At 42.7% G+C, this 15468-nt stretch overlaps 1 protein-coding gene across 1 annotated transcript in view; it reads left to right on the forward strand.

Moving 5' to 3' along the window:
- The window catches only part of rims3 (regulating synaptic membrane exocytosis 3), a 60933-nt gene extending 45665 nt beyond the window's left edge, over positions 1-15268 (forward strand). Inside the window, exons 3-7 of the mRNA XM_042075762.1 lie at positions 4120-4261; positions 4974-5086; positions 5846-5947; positions 6230-6369; positions 6865-15268. Coding sequence (XP_041931696.1) covers positions 4120-4261; positions 4974-5086; positions 5846-5947; positions 6230-6369; positions 6865-7077 — 710 coding nt within the window. The 3' untranslated portion in view covers positions 7078-15268. The remainder of the gene's footprint in view (positions 1-4119; positions 4262-4973; positions 5087-5845; positions 5948-6229; positions 6370-6864) is intronic.
- The last annotated feature ends 200 nt before the right edge of the window (positions 15269-15468 follow it).

Here is a 15468-nt window from a genome sequence, read left to right on the forward strand (position 1 = left end):
TTTCGTTTGGTCCCCGGGGGCCACTCCCCCACCGCGCTGGGCCCCCCGAAACCCAGTTTTTCCTAAATAACTACCTGAACCGTGGCACCGAGGATGAAGAATCTTTTATGGTATGTTGGTCTCAAGGGCCCACATCAACCTAGCCCATAATCACTCATTTGTGATTTGCACCCCCCCCCCCCCCGGTAAAAAATGAAAATGCAATATCATTCTGCTTTAATCGCCCCTCTCTTCAGTTAAGATGTTCAGAACTGCACCAAATTTTATGTGTATGATTAACCTGACATTCTCTGGGGGTATGCCAAGTTTCGTAGAATTTCATCCATGGAGGGGTCTAAAAAATTTAAGTTATGTGTACATTTAGTGCACTCATTGGCCTGTAGATGGTGGTGCACACATATACACACGCACACACACACACAGGTACGCACATACCATCAGTATCGGCAATTACAACGGCCAATACATAATTACAAATTCAGTAGGATTAAAGGAAAACCAAATATTCATCATAACTAGATGTACCGCAGAGCGGTACAAAATATGACCGCCGCCCAGTCCAGCACATTTTTTCCACAAAAAGAAATCACGCTGAAAGGCCTATATGATTCTAACTGTCTCACTAAATTGCATTATCCACACTCAGTGCGTGGATATCTCAATTGCAAAATTAAACAATATTTCTATCGGGCGCCTACAATGGACTAGGCTGGGTGAACTCAGCCTGATCTGCCGGCGATTCCTTTTCAATTTCTTAAAAGATTGAGCTATGGACCTCATAGTTGCAAAATGCAAGGGAACATGAATCAGCATATTATTTGCACAAACAATAACGGACAGTAGCTCTTCAACTTGGCCCGTTAAAATGTGTATGAACAGTCTAGCAACGCATTTCATGAAGGCCCTTTTGGACATGTCAGTTATTTGCACCACTGGGTAAAACGGCATTTTGTTTTAGACTACTGGTATTTAATTTGTGCATTGACAATAAAGCTGAATATCATATGAACTAGATGACTAAACTTATGCATATGTAGAAGAAGAAACATTCACAAAAATCAATGACATGACCTCTCTTCTTGATAGCTGTTGAAAACTGCATGGAATTGACAGGGATTGTTTTGTTTAATAATAAATAAATACATTATGCTGCTACCTTCTGCTGTATTTTCTCAAATACAATGTAGCCTACAGGTGTACCTTTCATCAGTCCAGTTGCAATGGATGGACTGTGATGAACTGCCCTACTTGTGATTGTTTAGATATTTTAAAGGTTTTATAACAATGCTACAATTTTTTTGGCAAGTGCTACAAATCTATTCACCTTTGCAGCGCCAGTAGGCTACTTTGTGTGCGGCCCGCAAACACACATTCCAAACAAGCATACACAAAAGTTTCAAGAGTGGGGGATGGAGTAGAAGATGGAGACAAATTCATTTATATGATTTATTTTCACGGAATGGATGTACAGGACTGAGCGGCGGTCATATTTTGTACCGCTATGCGGTACATCTAGTTTAAAGTATTTTAGCTTAGGTCTTTGCTCGAGCGCTTTAGTGGTGGAGGTGTGGAAGTTTAGTGTGGAAGTATACTAAAAGCCTGTGGGATGGACGTCTGAAGTGTTTTAAGGTGAACCATGGTCCCTGTGTAGCTCTGGAGTGCTGCAACTTTCAACAAAAAGTCAATACATACCTACCTATAAAATACTACCTCCAATTGCATCATCACAAGCCACTGTGACCTTTAGCTCCTCAGACTCCTCAGTACAGAATCCGTTTCTGGCTGTGTGCGTGTCTGGGTGTGTATGCAGCGGTGCGTTTGTGCGAAAGAGTAGAGTTTTTTTGTGTGTGTTGTGTTTGTTTGTGTGTGTATGTGTTTGTGCAGTTGTGTCTTGGTGTGTATAAGTGCATGTGTCTGGTTATGTATCTTGGTGTGCATGTGTGTGTGTGTGTGTGTGTGTGTGTGTGTACTGTATGTGCCGTCTTCCACACTGCACATCCACCCGTTGCATCCTTGGCCTAGTCGCGTCCACTCTGTTTTATCTCTCCGCATCTTCACTCCAGCAGACAGTGGGCTGGTGTGTGTGTTTGCTCTTCGGCAGAGCCCAGCGCTGAGCGTCATGACAATTTAAAGAGCTTGCTCAGTTGCTCGCCCGTCGTCGCCGCAGCATGCTTTATTGATGTTTCCAGGACATTGAGAGTATTCATGTCGGGAATGTCTTTGAAGTCGCTCCGTAGTCTATTTGAAGCTCTTCTGCATTCTTGTTTCTTCCCCCCTGTACTGTGTTTTTTGTGTGTGTGTGTGTGTGTGTTGATACTCATTATGTGTTGTTTAGTTATAAACACACTAAATCCTTCTGCTGGCGGCAGGAATCTGCGCTGAATGTTGTACAAGGGTATTAGTCATTCTAATCACTAGTTTTATACACTCCCTGCTGAAATATGTGTTTGGTCCAGGTCAGGTAATTCTAGTGCATTTGCAGTTTGTAACTGTTTAGTGTAATGAAATGCTGAAGTGTATTATCCTGATAGTTTTAATGTTTCTTCTTTATTAGATTGTCTTACCCATACCGTTAGTCAGCAAACTTTTGGTCAAATTCTGCAAAGTGTGTCTCAGAGTCCTCTGTCTGTGGGATGCTCAGTGTTTGTGCTAAAAAAAACTCTGGTGCTCGTAAAAAGGCCAGTGATCTAGGTGCTGTTGGGTCTCTTGGCTCTAGCAGTGGCTCGACAGGCGCTATGAGCGCTGTGGAGTCCGCTCTGTACAGGTCATCGCTGTCCTGCCGTGTCTTCCCCTGGTGCGCTGCCCCATGAGGGGGCAGTGGCAGAGGCTGACCGTAAGCCCCCTCTCTGGCTACCCCTCTCCTTGCCTGTCTGACAGCCCGCTAGCCCTGCCCTGCCCTGCCCAGTTCTGTGTTGGGGATTAGGAGGGGTCTGATCCCCATGGTGATTATGGAGCCATTGCTCTCTGTAACAGCGTGCGCTACATCACCTTCAGGAGGCCATCTTCTGGCTGACGCGAGACGGTGACGCCTCCTCCTTCTAAAGTCCCTCTTGGTCTGCAGTGGCCAGCAGTGTCCGGCCAACTCTCTCCTCTCCTCCTTCTCCTCTTCCTCTTTTTCTCTTCCCTCATTTTTCTTTTCCTTCTGTCAGTGTCAGCAAAGCTGCAATCCCAGCCCCTCTCCCACACTCCTCTTTTTCTCATCCTCTTCTCATCCTCTTGCTCTTTTCTCCTTTCTCTCCCTCCCCCCTTCATCTCTTATGGTGCAGTCAGCAAACTGCCCCAAAACAGCCTGGACTCCCACAATGATGTGCTTCTGGCTAAACACAGTGTGTGTGTGTGTGTGTGTGTGTGTGTGTGTGTGTGTGTGTGTGTGTGTGTGTGCGTTCATGTGTTTATGCAGCTTCTGGATGTATGGCTTGCATTTTGAGCGTATTGTAGGTGCCGATCTGTGCTGTTCTCCCTTTGTGGCCACAAAACACAGAAAGGGCAGAGATATATTTTGCATGCTCCTCTTTTAAAATACCACCCAAATGTGCTGACAGTGTGTGTGTGTGTGTGTGTGTGTGTGTGTGTGTGTGTGTGTGTGTGTGTGTGTGTGTGTGTGTGTGTGTGTGTGTGAGAGAGAGAGAGAGAGAGAGAGAGAGAGAGAGAGAGAGAGAGAGAGAGAGAGAGAGATTAAAGCAATGGAACCCAGCTCTGGAAAGGCTGCTAAAGATGCTGTTCAAAGGTGAAGTGGGACTGCCTGCTGCCATTTTTGTGTAAACAGTCTTATGATCATGGTGGTGAACTGTCTAGACTCATCCTGCTTTTCTGTCAGATTTCTCTCTTGTTGAAGCTGGTATGGAGGAGTATACTGTATGTTGTCTATGGATGTATCCTTAAATGACCTGCCTCCACCTACATCGGTTATGTGGGTGAGAAGAAGTCATTTTATAAATTCTAGGCCAGAGAAAGGATCGCTCTAAATATCAGTATTCATACACTGTGAGTCAGAGTATACCGCGTATACTGTATGTATTGAATATATTGTTATTATAACGTTAACAATGCTGTTTTACTTACACTTTCCATATCTCTCTCTCGTGTACATGTGTGTGTGTGTGTGTGTGTGTATTACAGATGGCGGGACGAAGAAACTGCGCAGCACGATCAGACGGAGCACAGAGACTGGCATCGCCGTGGAAATGCGTAACCGTGTTACACGGCAGGGCAGCAAGGAGTCCACTGACGGCAGCACCAACAGCAACAGCTCTGACGGAACGTGAGTCGGCCAATCAGAAGCCGTCCCAACACTGAACAACCAATCAACTGTCTTAACAACAGCAGCAACAATAGCAACACATTACATTTACAGTATATAGCCGTTTTTTAGGTACCCAAAGTGCTTTACTGTAAAGGAGGAAACAACAGCTACCAATGTATCAACCAGCACCAGTGTGTAGGACCCACCTTGGTGATGCACAGTACTCTCAAACTAGCCACAGGCCTCTACTCAACCTGTGGAGCTGCATCCATAGACTGCAATCTGCAATGTGTTCTGCGTTCACTGATAAGTTGTCACCTTTAAATTGAGTCCCATTTATTCGGTGTGTTTTAAGAGCAGAAACGCATGGCATTCTGGGTGACTGATCTGGTCCTAAAACTGTCTGGTGATGAGCTGTAATGAAGGAGATTTATAGCAGTCTATAAAGATGCAGTTACCGCTCCTCATTCCTCTCACTTAACCTCTGACAGGACCTCTGGACAGCAGAGCAGCAGAGCCCCATAGCAGTCAATATGCTGTGAAAACCACCTCATATCATGGTCTGTCGTTTCTTACTTTGTTCTTTCTCTCTCTCTCCCCCTATCCTTCCCTCCCTCTGTTTTCTCTCTCTCTCCCTCTCTTTCCCTCTCCCTCTTTCTCTCTCTCCCTCTCCCTCTTTCTCTCTCATCCTCTCTCCCTCTCTCTCTCTTTCTCTCTCTCTCTCCTGCAGGTTCATCTTTCCCCCCACTCGCCTGGGCCCAGAGTCTCAGTTCAGCGACTTCCTGGACGGCCTTGGCCCTGCCCAGATTGTGGGACGGCAAACGTTAGCCACACCTCCCATGGGTGAGTAGGTGTCTGTTTAAAGTAGCCAGTGAAAGTGACATAAAATGAGGGAATCAATATCGACCACAAATGAGGCCACTGGGGCGCTAAGTTCCAGATGCACTATGGGTATATGATAATGAGGTTGCAAGTGTTTCAGAGAAAGATGTACGCTTGTTCAACCATGAACAGATGCTTTGTAATTATAATGAAGAGCAATGAGGCTTCAGACAAACAGTGGGCTATGCCGTATCTGTCAATGTTTTTTTTAGCTCTCTTGCACCACCTAGTGATCAGCACTTGTACCACAAAGACTGTTTTCTGTGCTCACCTTCTCCAGCATTATTGTCCAATGCAGCGCACAGCAAATTAACTGAAGAAAGTCGCAGCTAGTAGATTTTCTTTTTACTGGTAGTAAAGTTTAACTGCTAAAGTGTTTTTAGCACAAAGCCTGACCTCACTCAAACATTTCTGTAAACTTAAATTACACAATTTATTGAGACAAAAGACATAGACCTTGTGTCTTAAAAAATAATGATGAGGTGCTTAGGAAATCTGTGGATGTGAACTTCTTCAGTTCCAGCTTTCAGTCATTCTTTGTAAAATTCACACTTTCTCTCATCTGACATAAAGTGCCTCATCTCTGCCTGCTATTGTCCGGCTGTGGTGGTGTTTTCTACCAGTTAAGCTATTGCAGAATTTCCAAGTGTGTGTGTGTGTATGTGTTTTGTGTTGGAGTAGCTTTTCTCAAATTGATTCTTGGTGTCTCTCATCCTGCAGGTGATGTCCATGTAGGTGTGGTGGACAGAGAAGGTCAGCTGGAGGTCGAGATCAATCAGGCTCGTGGCCTGACCCCGAAACCCGGCTCAAAGAACATTCCCAGTGAGGAGCCTTGTTTTAGTTCACACAGTTTCCCATCTCCATGATACTTAGGATTAGAGAGCATTTGAAGACTAAAGATTTTTTAAATATTATACTTATACTTAGTTATACTTAGTTATAAAAATACACCACATTTTCCCAAAATGGGCATAACAAATAACAATAATATTGTTGAACTGAAGTGTACCAGTTATTAACTGAGAAGCATAAGATGAACGCTGTGTTAACACTGTATAGTGACCTTGTGTGACCTTGTTTGACCTTGTGTGTGGTGTCCATCAGCGACGTACGTGAAGGTGTATGTGCTGGAGAACGGAGCGTGCCTGGCCAAGAAGAAGACGAGAGTGATCAAGAAGTCACTGGACCCCTCCTTCCAGCAGTCCCTGCTCTTCGACGAGAGTCCGCAGGGGAAGGTCTTACAGGTGAGAACAATAACAACAAACAAACAACAGACATCCAAAGCGCTAAATCGCAGGACAATAACAACAAACAACAACAGACACCCAAAGCGCTACAATGCAGGACAATAACAACAAACAACAACAGACACCCAAAGCGCTAAAACGCAGGACATTACTCAGCCACAGATGAGGGGACACTCTGGGCCGGGGGTTGGTCGGATACTTTGATATCTGTTGTGTTGTTTTCTGATTAAAAAAAAGAAAATAATTGTGAAACCAATTGTGGAACTGCCATCCAAACACATTCCTAAAACTTCTGCAAAAAGATTATTGGTGACTATTTTATGACTGTTTTTGCAGTACATGTAGTTTGTTTTAAATACAGTGTTCAATGTGCAGTGTTAGTGTGGATTTTTCACAATCGTACTATCTCCTTCTCTTTCTCTATCCCTCTCTCTATATATCCCCCTCTCCTTCTCTCTCTCTCTCTCTCGTTCTCCCTCCTCCACACCCCAGGTGATCGTGTGGGGTGATTACGGCCGCATGGACACCAAGTGCTTCATGGGAATGGCGCAGATCATGTTGGAGGACCTGGACCTGTCGTCCATGGTGAGCGGCTGGTACAAGCTGTTCCCCACCTCCTCCCTGGCTGACCCCAGCATCGGCCCGCTGACCCGCCGCCTCTCCCAGTCCTCCCTGGAGAGCGCCACCAGCCCTTCCTGCACCTAGAGGCCCAGTGCACCAGCCACCTGTCTGCCCTGCCCCCCCCACCCCCACCAACACACACACACACACCAAACTAACACACACACACACACACACACACGCGCATGCCCTGGCCCTGGCCCAATGGCTCATCCATGCCCTGACCAATATGCCCTTTGCCCAAACCCTGCCCCCCCCCTCCCAAATGCCTTCTACTAAACTAGAAGATGCTGCAAGCCCAGTACAGTGCGATGTATGAAGTTTACCCCCCCCCCCCCCAAAACCCCAGTTATACTCACCTAAACATAATAAGGCCACATACACATATACATACGCACACGCAGACCAGTGTGTTTGCCTAGCCAGCACATACAGTATAACCTCACATGTGGCCCCACATACCATTATGAACACATACACCACACACACACACACACACACACACACACACACACATAAATGCATACAGTTAAGATGCACATTAATTCTGTCAAGTATACTTTGTTGCACATTCTGGCACAAAACAACACATACAAACAGATACAAACATACACACACACTCTTTCTCTCACACACACTCTTTCTCTCTCTCTCACACACACACACAAACACATTCATGTTCACATTCAGTGAAGATAGGATATAAATCCTATCACTAATGGTCTACTGTAGCATCTAAACCCTGTCCCATCATTAACTGTCCTGTCAAAGAAGCAAAACAATGCACGTGCACACACACACACACACACACACACACACACACACACACACACACACATACTGATGCCATTTATCTCTGGGGGGGATCAAAATGTAGCAGCACCCACCTTTACCTCCCCCGCATGGCACCGTCCTCCACACACACATACACACACACACACAAATATGAAAGGGCACTCATCGATTTTTAAGGTACTTCTTTCCCAGGGTCACCCCAGGGTCATTCTGATGCCAGTCTTTAACCTCTCTATGCCAAATCCCATAAGAAGTTTATTTTTTAAAACCAAAGCTATGTATTATTATTATGATTATTATTATGATGATGGTCATGATTATTATTATTTAATAATAATAACAATGATGATTATGGTAATAATAATAACTTTGTCCGTGTTGAAGTATTGATATGTAGCATAGTTAGATGAGATGCAAAAAAAGAGAAGACAAGTTTTAACAGTCAATCCTAAGTGTCATGATTAGCTACACCAATGAACGTCAGGGCTCTCAAAAACTGAAAGGTTGTGTTCAGAACAGTGCATAAAGGCTTTTATGTGAAGTAGCGAAACATGTGACCTTTCCCAACACGGAGCTTCTCAATGTGTAGATAGATAACTTACGATATTTGTGATCCTATGTATATTCTAACTGCATTCTGCACGTTTTTTTTCTTGCAACCTCTCTGCAACATAAAAAGAAAATGTTTTCAAAAAGTGCTGGGTTTTTTTAGCTTGCCATTATAGACTAGAGATGGTATTTGATTTATTTTGCTGAAGTTGAGCACTGTCTTGTCTGGGAACCATGAGAAGGAGTGACACAGAAATATCAAAGTGTCCAAAAGGTCCCTCTGTGCAGTAAGGACCGTTTCAAGCAGTGGTCTTCAACCAGCTCAGCCACCCTCCTGGCACATGGGAATGCCAACATGGGAAACAGTGGCTCAGCCAACACAATGGAACACCAGCTCCAGAAAATACCACCCTGGCTCCATGGTAGAGTCCTTCCTCCTTCCACTGGAGTTTACTTCTCAGCTTAGGTCACCCATTGCAGGACTGTCTCCCCAAGTCCAGGAATCGACCCCCCCCCCCCCCCCCTCCCCACTGGACCAACTCCCACACTAGTACCCTCTCACCTCCTGGCCCGAGACACTGTGGGTCCACAGCTGTCCCCTAGAGTCTGTAAACAAAATGTGCCAGCCCTAAAAAACAACAACAATAACAACAAAATCCCCTTTAGGGAACTATCCTCTGTGCCCAATCCTGGGTAACATGAACTTGTGTGAGATATTTCACTCTCTCTCTCTCTTTCGTTGTGGTCTGTGTGTGTAATATTTATGGGACACAAGTTGGCACCACATGACTGGAAACAGTCTCTCCAGAGTGCACCACTGGACATTAACGTACATGTAGTCTAGTTTTGGGAGCAGGACCACCTCCAGATGAAATCAAAATGAAATTACTGTTTTATCCATCCTCGTTTTGACTGTGGTCATTCATCCTGGTCACTCCATCGCCATGGCACGTTTCCAAGCCACCAGGGCAACTTGTTTTGTAACTCTGAACTGTCTGTCATCCATCAGCTGCCACCCATTTGAGAGACAGTGCGTCGTCATCATCATCATCATCATCATCATCATCATCATCATCATGACCATACTAACCAGCTTTACCAGTCAGGTAAACCAATCGGACATGCCAAGGCCTCACTAAAACATAAGGGATATCTGCAGATCCAGAGTTTGATGTCCAGAGAACCTTTAGATGGCCCCTGCTCCAGGACGTCAACCACGGCTTAGTGTTGCCCCATTGAAAAGACCCTGATGAGTATTAAGGAGAAAGATGACCTAACATGACATAACATGGACTATCAGAGTTGTCAATATGTTTGTTTATTTAGATCTTGTCATTTTATTTGTCACCATAGTGATTGTGATTTAACAGTTCTCCTGCACAATTCTATGGTCTTCTGGTCCGCTGCTTTGGTCCAGACTATTTTTTTTTTCTTTTTTAAATGATTTTGACCATTCCAGTCTGAGGATTTGGACATCGTCTTTCTACCTGAACAGCATCCTGTTAACCGACCTTAATGCATGTACATCTCCTCTCCGCTTGACCTGAGCTTCATTTCTGGTATACTCTCCTAATTTTGCTCATGATTATCAATATGTGGTATTAGTACGTATCTGTAGTAAGTCAGTGTCAATCTGTAAATTCAAATAGTTTTTATTTGGTGAGTTTAGACTACACCAATGCACTTTTATTCTGGTTATTTATAGAGTGTGTTTTGAAAATGTTATTATGATTCCTGTTGTCCAGTTATTTTCTGTACATAAACTGGGGACGGAACACCTGCTTCGTCAAAAGGGATTTCGGATACTTCTGGAGTATCCGTATTTGTTTCAAAGACGTGTTTTTGTCCCTGTTTATATTGACAATGGACTATTTCCTTGTTCTCATAATGAACCTTTAAGCTTTTAACTGCACTGGCTCAAAAAGTAGCTGTGAGTCTGCTTTCACCCACATCACCCATCAGAGTTAGTAAGACATGTCAAATGTATTTTTTTGGGGGGTTTGAAAGACCACAATCCCTTGTGGTTATGGAACTTATAACAGGTCTAGTGTTTTAGTTATGATTTGAAGATACACACTGACTTCTGAGTACTCTTTAGTTTATGGTGGAGTTACAATGGAGTCAAATGATGATATTCATTGACTAAGCATCTACTGAGCTGATGTGCATTCGTATTTACTTAGCCTTTGTATTCTCTCTCATCATTCTCTGATTTTGGTCTTTAGAAAAAAAACTTCCAAATGATATTTAAAGATGACTTTTCTTTATTTTTTGAAAAAAAAAAAAGATTGGATTTATTAACTCTGTACTTGTATGAATTATTATCATCTTAAATGTCACTGAGCTGCTAATGATGGATTTCTCTGTGTTATCTCCCCAAAATCGTGAGAGGTGGAAAGTTTGGGTGTCTGCACCAGGTCGAAGGCCTGAATTTAATCAGAACCAAAAGACTCTTCCTCCTTTTCCTGATACATTATGGGAAATAGGTGGGTTGGCAAAGGCCTCCGAGTGATCTCAAAATTTAGAGCTATCTCTATGGCAACAGTGCATCAGTTGGGCTAGTTCACCATGAAAGATAACTTATTTAATGTCAGTGATTAGTTAACGCCTTTGTATTGAGAAAATTTGATGTAGTCTCCCTTGTGCCCCAAAAGGCACTTCCATGTCGACATGTGTTTGTACAATAGTGAGATGAGGGGTATATTGGCAGTATATATATATATATAGATGATATATATCTATTTTTTTCATACTTGCACAATATTGTGAGTAGCGCCTTCGTGACCACTGACAGACTTATGTATGTGGATGATAAGAGCATAAAAATGAGTTGCATTATTTAGTCAAAAGAAAAAGAGAAATTGTATTAAAATGTATTGAGAGACAAAATAACTGAATAACTTTGCAGCTGAATGTTTTTGTCCATGGTATACAGGACTGTGACATGACTATGAGCTTTATCAGTGTGATTTTCGTATACTTGAGAATGTTTGTGTCTCCATTCTGGTTGGTGGAGTGCCCTCGTTCTCTTTACTGCAGATTTGTATTGAGTGCTATTACAGCATGATGGAGTGAATGCATGAACTGTATCTGAACCCAGACTTTTCAGTCCTTTGAATATTCTCTCCAGAGGAATCCAATCAGATGTATTATATGCTGAAATCCCATCTAAAATGGAAGTGGACAAAAAAAACCCCACTGATAGATAAAAGCCAATTTACTTTTCTGTGTGAAGCCTCACAGAGAGCTGTGCAGTGTCTACTCTGCATATGGCATTGTATATGGTCCTGTATGTTAGGTATATGTATGGTTGAATATATCCATACTAATTATGCTAAGTATTAGCACAGTTGCTGAACAAGGAAGTGGGCCAACTCTCAACCAAACTGAACTCAACCGAAGCAGAATGGCTCATCATCTCTTATGATTTGTATTTTCTTGACGCTAGTTTGCCCCATGAGGTTCAGGCTCCTCTTTGGTCCTCCACGATCTGTCCACTAGTTTTGGTTCAGGGGTCGGTTTGGTCCAGCACTGTCCCCCTGGGACTGCAGTTTGGCAGTGTGTGTTGATCAGGTGGGGCAGGCAAAGGGCTGTACTACAAAACAAGGTGACGGGCCAGCCCGGGTAACCGATATTGTGACGTGTTGTTTCGAGATCAGCGGTTGGTCCTGAAGTAAACCTGGTTGAGCCAGTAACCTTGTTTCGGAGTACACCCCTCAGGTGGAGTGGAGTTCCAGGGGTTTGAGTGGTGGAGCCTGTTTGGGCAGATCGTTGGGCCATGTCCTCTGGTTTCCCCCGGTGGTGGGAAGGAGATGGAGTGGAGATGTAGTGAGCCTTGGCCTTCACCCACATCAAATGATTGGGATGGATTGGGTTTATTGTCTGTGGCACAGTGGAGTGGAGTGGGGTGGGGTAGAGGACAGGGCGGTGGTAGTGTAGTGGCTAAGGAGGTTGGCTGGCATGCAGTAGCCTGAAAAAGTTGTGGGTTCAATTCTCGGCTTCCACCGTTGTGCCCTTGAGCAAGACACTTAACCACTTGCTGTGGGGTTGGCCCTTGTAAGATAATTGACATAATAATTCGCTTTGGATTAAAGTGTAAATGAGTAAATGTAAGGTGATAAATGAGAGAGCTTCGGCAGTGCCTGAGGCAGTTACTCTCTCACGCACACAGACACAGTTGTTTCACAAAGAGGATTTTGTTGTCGTTGTTTTCTTTGGGCACAAATAGGCTCTTCAAGGACATTTGCCTGAAATGTCCTGTTCTCAAGAACCTTTTGGTAAAAGAGGTCTATTTCAGGACACTGCAGAAACCCATTGAGCGCTCACAAACAGCATTACGTACACTCTGTGTTGTTCACAGTGTCTTTCTTCTTTGGATGGACTGATGTCTTATAGGGAAGAAACGTTTGGTTGAGCTGATAATTCTTTTCGAAAATAACAAAGGTTAGTCTGGAGTAGTTGATGACAACGGCCTGACTGTGGAATTATTTTTCCCACTACCCCGCCACATTATTTATTGAGATGTATGTATATAACATATACCTGCTACTGTTTTTAAAGACAACTTGCAAGGAATTAATAATATATTGCTGTGTTTATTGCATATGTAGGTAAAGCTGTATGGGTTTGTCTGTTGACTTGGTTATGATTACGACTCCTGTGTATCTGGCTGCCATCTAGAGGATGACCACAGTAGCACATGTGTAGAAATTTTGTCCTCGTAAAGCAGGTTTCCATGTGTAGAAATTTGGTCCTGGTCAAGCAGGTTTCCATGTGCACATACACAAATAGAGGAATATGATGGTGGGGTCCTCAAAAGGCAGGTCTTTAAATGCACACACACACACACAAGTAAAGGAATTATGATGGTGGACAATCAGATTGACCTGGATTGTGCTTTTCTTGTATTGCTTGCCCTGCTGGCTTGCTTTTCAGAATGCTGCTGTACTGATAGATGGAAGGAAAGGGGGAGGTGGGGGCTTGCCATAGAGGCTTATTGAGTGGCTGCCGTTAAAAACCCTGACAAAACTTCAACAGTCGATTGGCTGATGTGTTGGTCCCTGCTTTGACCGCCATTTTGGAAATTCTATGACTTTTCAAATGTTTCTTTTTGTGGAGATGTATCTGTCGAGTTGTTTATATGGTCTCACCTCCGACCAGGTATTATCAATATATTTAAAACTATGGTATATTTGAGATTTTATTTTATTTTTGTAAAGTGTGGGGAGATGATTTGTCGGAGACTGGTTCAACGACAGTTGCTGGGTTGAATTCTGCCTTGGAATTCATTCAATGAGGGCTTGTGAAGTACAGTAAGTTGCCTTACTTTATTTATGAGATGTAATTTTTACTGTAGCAGCACGAGCACATGTTCGAAAGATTTAAAATGAAAACAAAACTCTTCAACTATTGTAAGTTAGTATTTGCTGAGATATTATGAATGTATTAATGAATCATTTCACTTGATTTTGGTTAAAACGTATGTCTTATTGTTTTGGGTAATGCTATTGAAACCCTAATGTTGTGGGGCGAGCTGCCCTTTTTTCTCAGATGTTTGTATTTACCAACCTACCTTTGTTAAAGAGCCTTGCTAATGATAGTAAGATTTTGCACCCCATTTAAGAATTTGTATTTTAATCTAAGATGTGGCTGGCATTAAAGCATTGGAAAATTATATATTGATTGATTGTATTGCTGCCAGACTTAAGCTACACATTTGTAGTTAAATTAAAACTTTTTGCATGGTTATTTTACGAACACTGCTATTTTATGGTCTTGACAAAATTGATGTATTCAACTGATATTACAGTATAATAATGGGAACTTTTTTGAAGCATTGTGAGAACTTGGACCAGGAATTCATTGTAGCATGCAATCAGACTTACTAACTCTGGCTAAATCCTTTTCCTTGCAATAACTTGAGTGAACCTGATTAACCCTGGCTCTTTAAAGATGGCTTCCTCTTCAAGAAGGGTTTTCTGGCCACAGAATACCTCATCTTTTGTATTAGTTTACTTTTGCACTACTTGAAGAATTAAAAAGATTATAAAGCTGTTTTTGTTTGTTGTAACAAGACAATTTACTGAAAGCATGCAAGGTTTCGGAAAAACTTTGAAAATGAGACTTGACCCAATAGCTTGAAAAAACGAACAAACAAATGAAATACATCCTTTGAAAGAACAGCCCATGTCTGTCTTTCCTGTAGCACCATTGTGATGTTTTTTTTTTTCTTTGTAAAACTACATTCCCAAGTCCAAAATAGTCATCAGCATACTTATTGTCCTTCTGCAATTGTTATCAGAACAGCACAAGCAGTTGAGTGGCCAAATTGATGTTTAAACAAAATTTAATTACAGCAAGGGGCAAGTGCTAAGACACAAAAACAATTATTGTGAAAGTATAGCCACTTTGTATTGAGCATAATTGTGTTGATTAGGTTAGATGATGGGAGAAGCCAAAAGTACTTTGCTTTCAGGCCTCATCTGAAGCACAGGCGCACGTTGTAAGGCTCCGGAAATGAATGTTTTCATATGACCTATATCCATCTTTTGTCAATCAACACTCCTTTGGAAGAGCAAATTTTTTTCTCCTCCTGCCCTTATTGCATAACGAAGGCATTGGCAAGCCGAGAGGGCATATGTTGATGCATATGTAAATCATACAAGCAACTCACACGTATAAGAAGGGAGCTGTAATTTTATACTTGTGCTTTGTAAATGTTTTCTATGTGCAGTATTTGATAATGTAAAACTGGTATTTTTGTGGTTTGTACGCGGCAGAGTTGATTATTTAAAAGTGCACGTAGTTTTGTAAGAAAAGACACACAAAAATCCTCTCCCACTCACACATAGAAATTTTGATTCAAAATTCTGTATCTGCATGCCTCTTTGACAGCTGGGAGCAAAGTCAATAAAGTTTTATTTGAACCATCTCTGGCCTCATAATCATTGTGGTGAATCCAACAAAAACTGTGCCTTAAAGTTTGGAGTATCCTGTAAAAAAAAAAAAAGGTCACCGAGTACTGTCGGTAAAAAAAAATCAGACGCTACCTAGCTCGAGTTGCTGCAGCCAACAGCTAGAGCACCCAGGCAGCTGCAGTGCTACTCTGGCTGGCATTAAAGCATTGGAAAA

The sequence above is a fragment of the Alosa sapidissima genome, chromosome 21 (assembly GCF_018492685.1).
Source record: "Alosa sapidissima isolate fAloSap1 chromosome 21, fAloSap1.pri, whole genome shotgun sequence".
In the NCBI taxonomy this organism is placed as follows: domain Eukaryota; kingdom Metazoa; phylum Chordata; class Actinopteri; order Clupeiformes; family Clupeidae; genus Alosa; species Alosa sapidissima.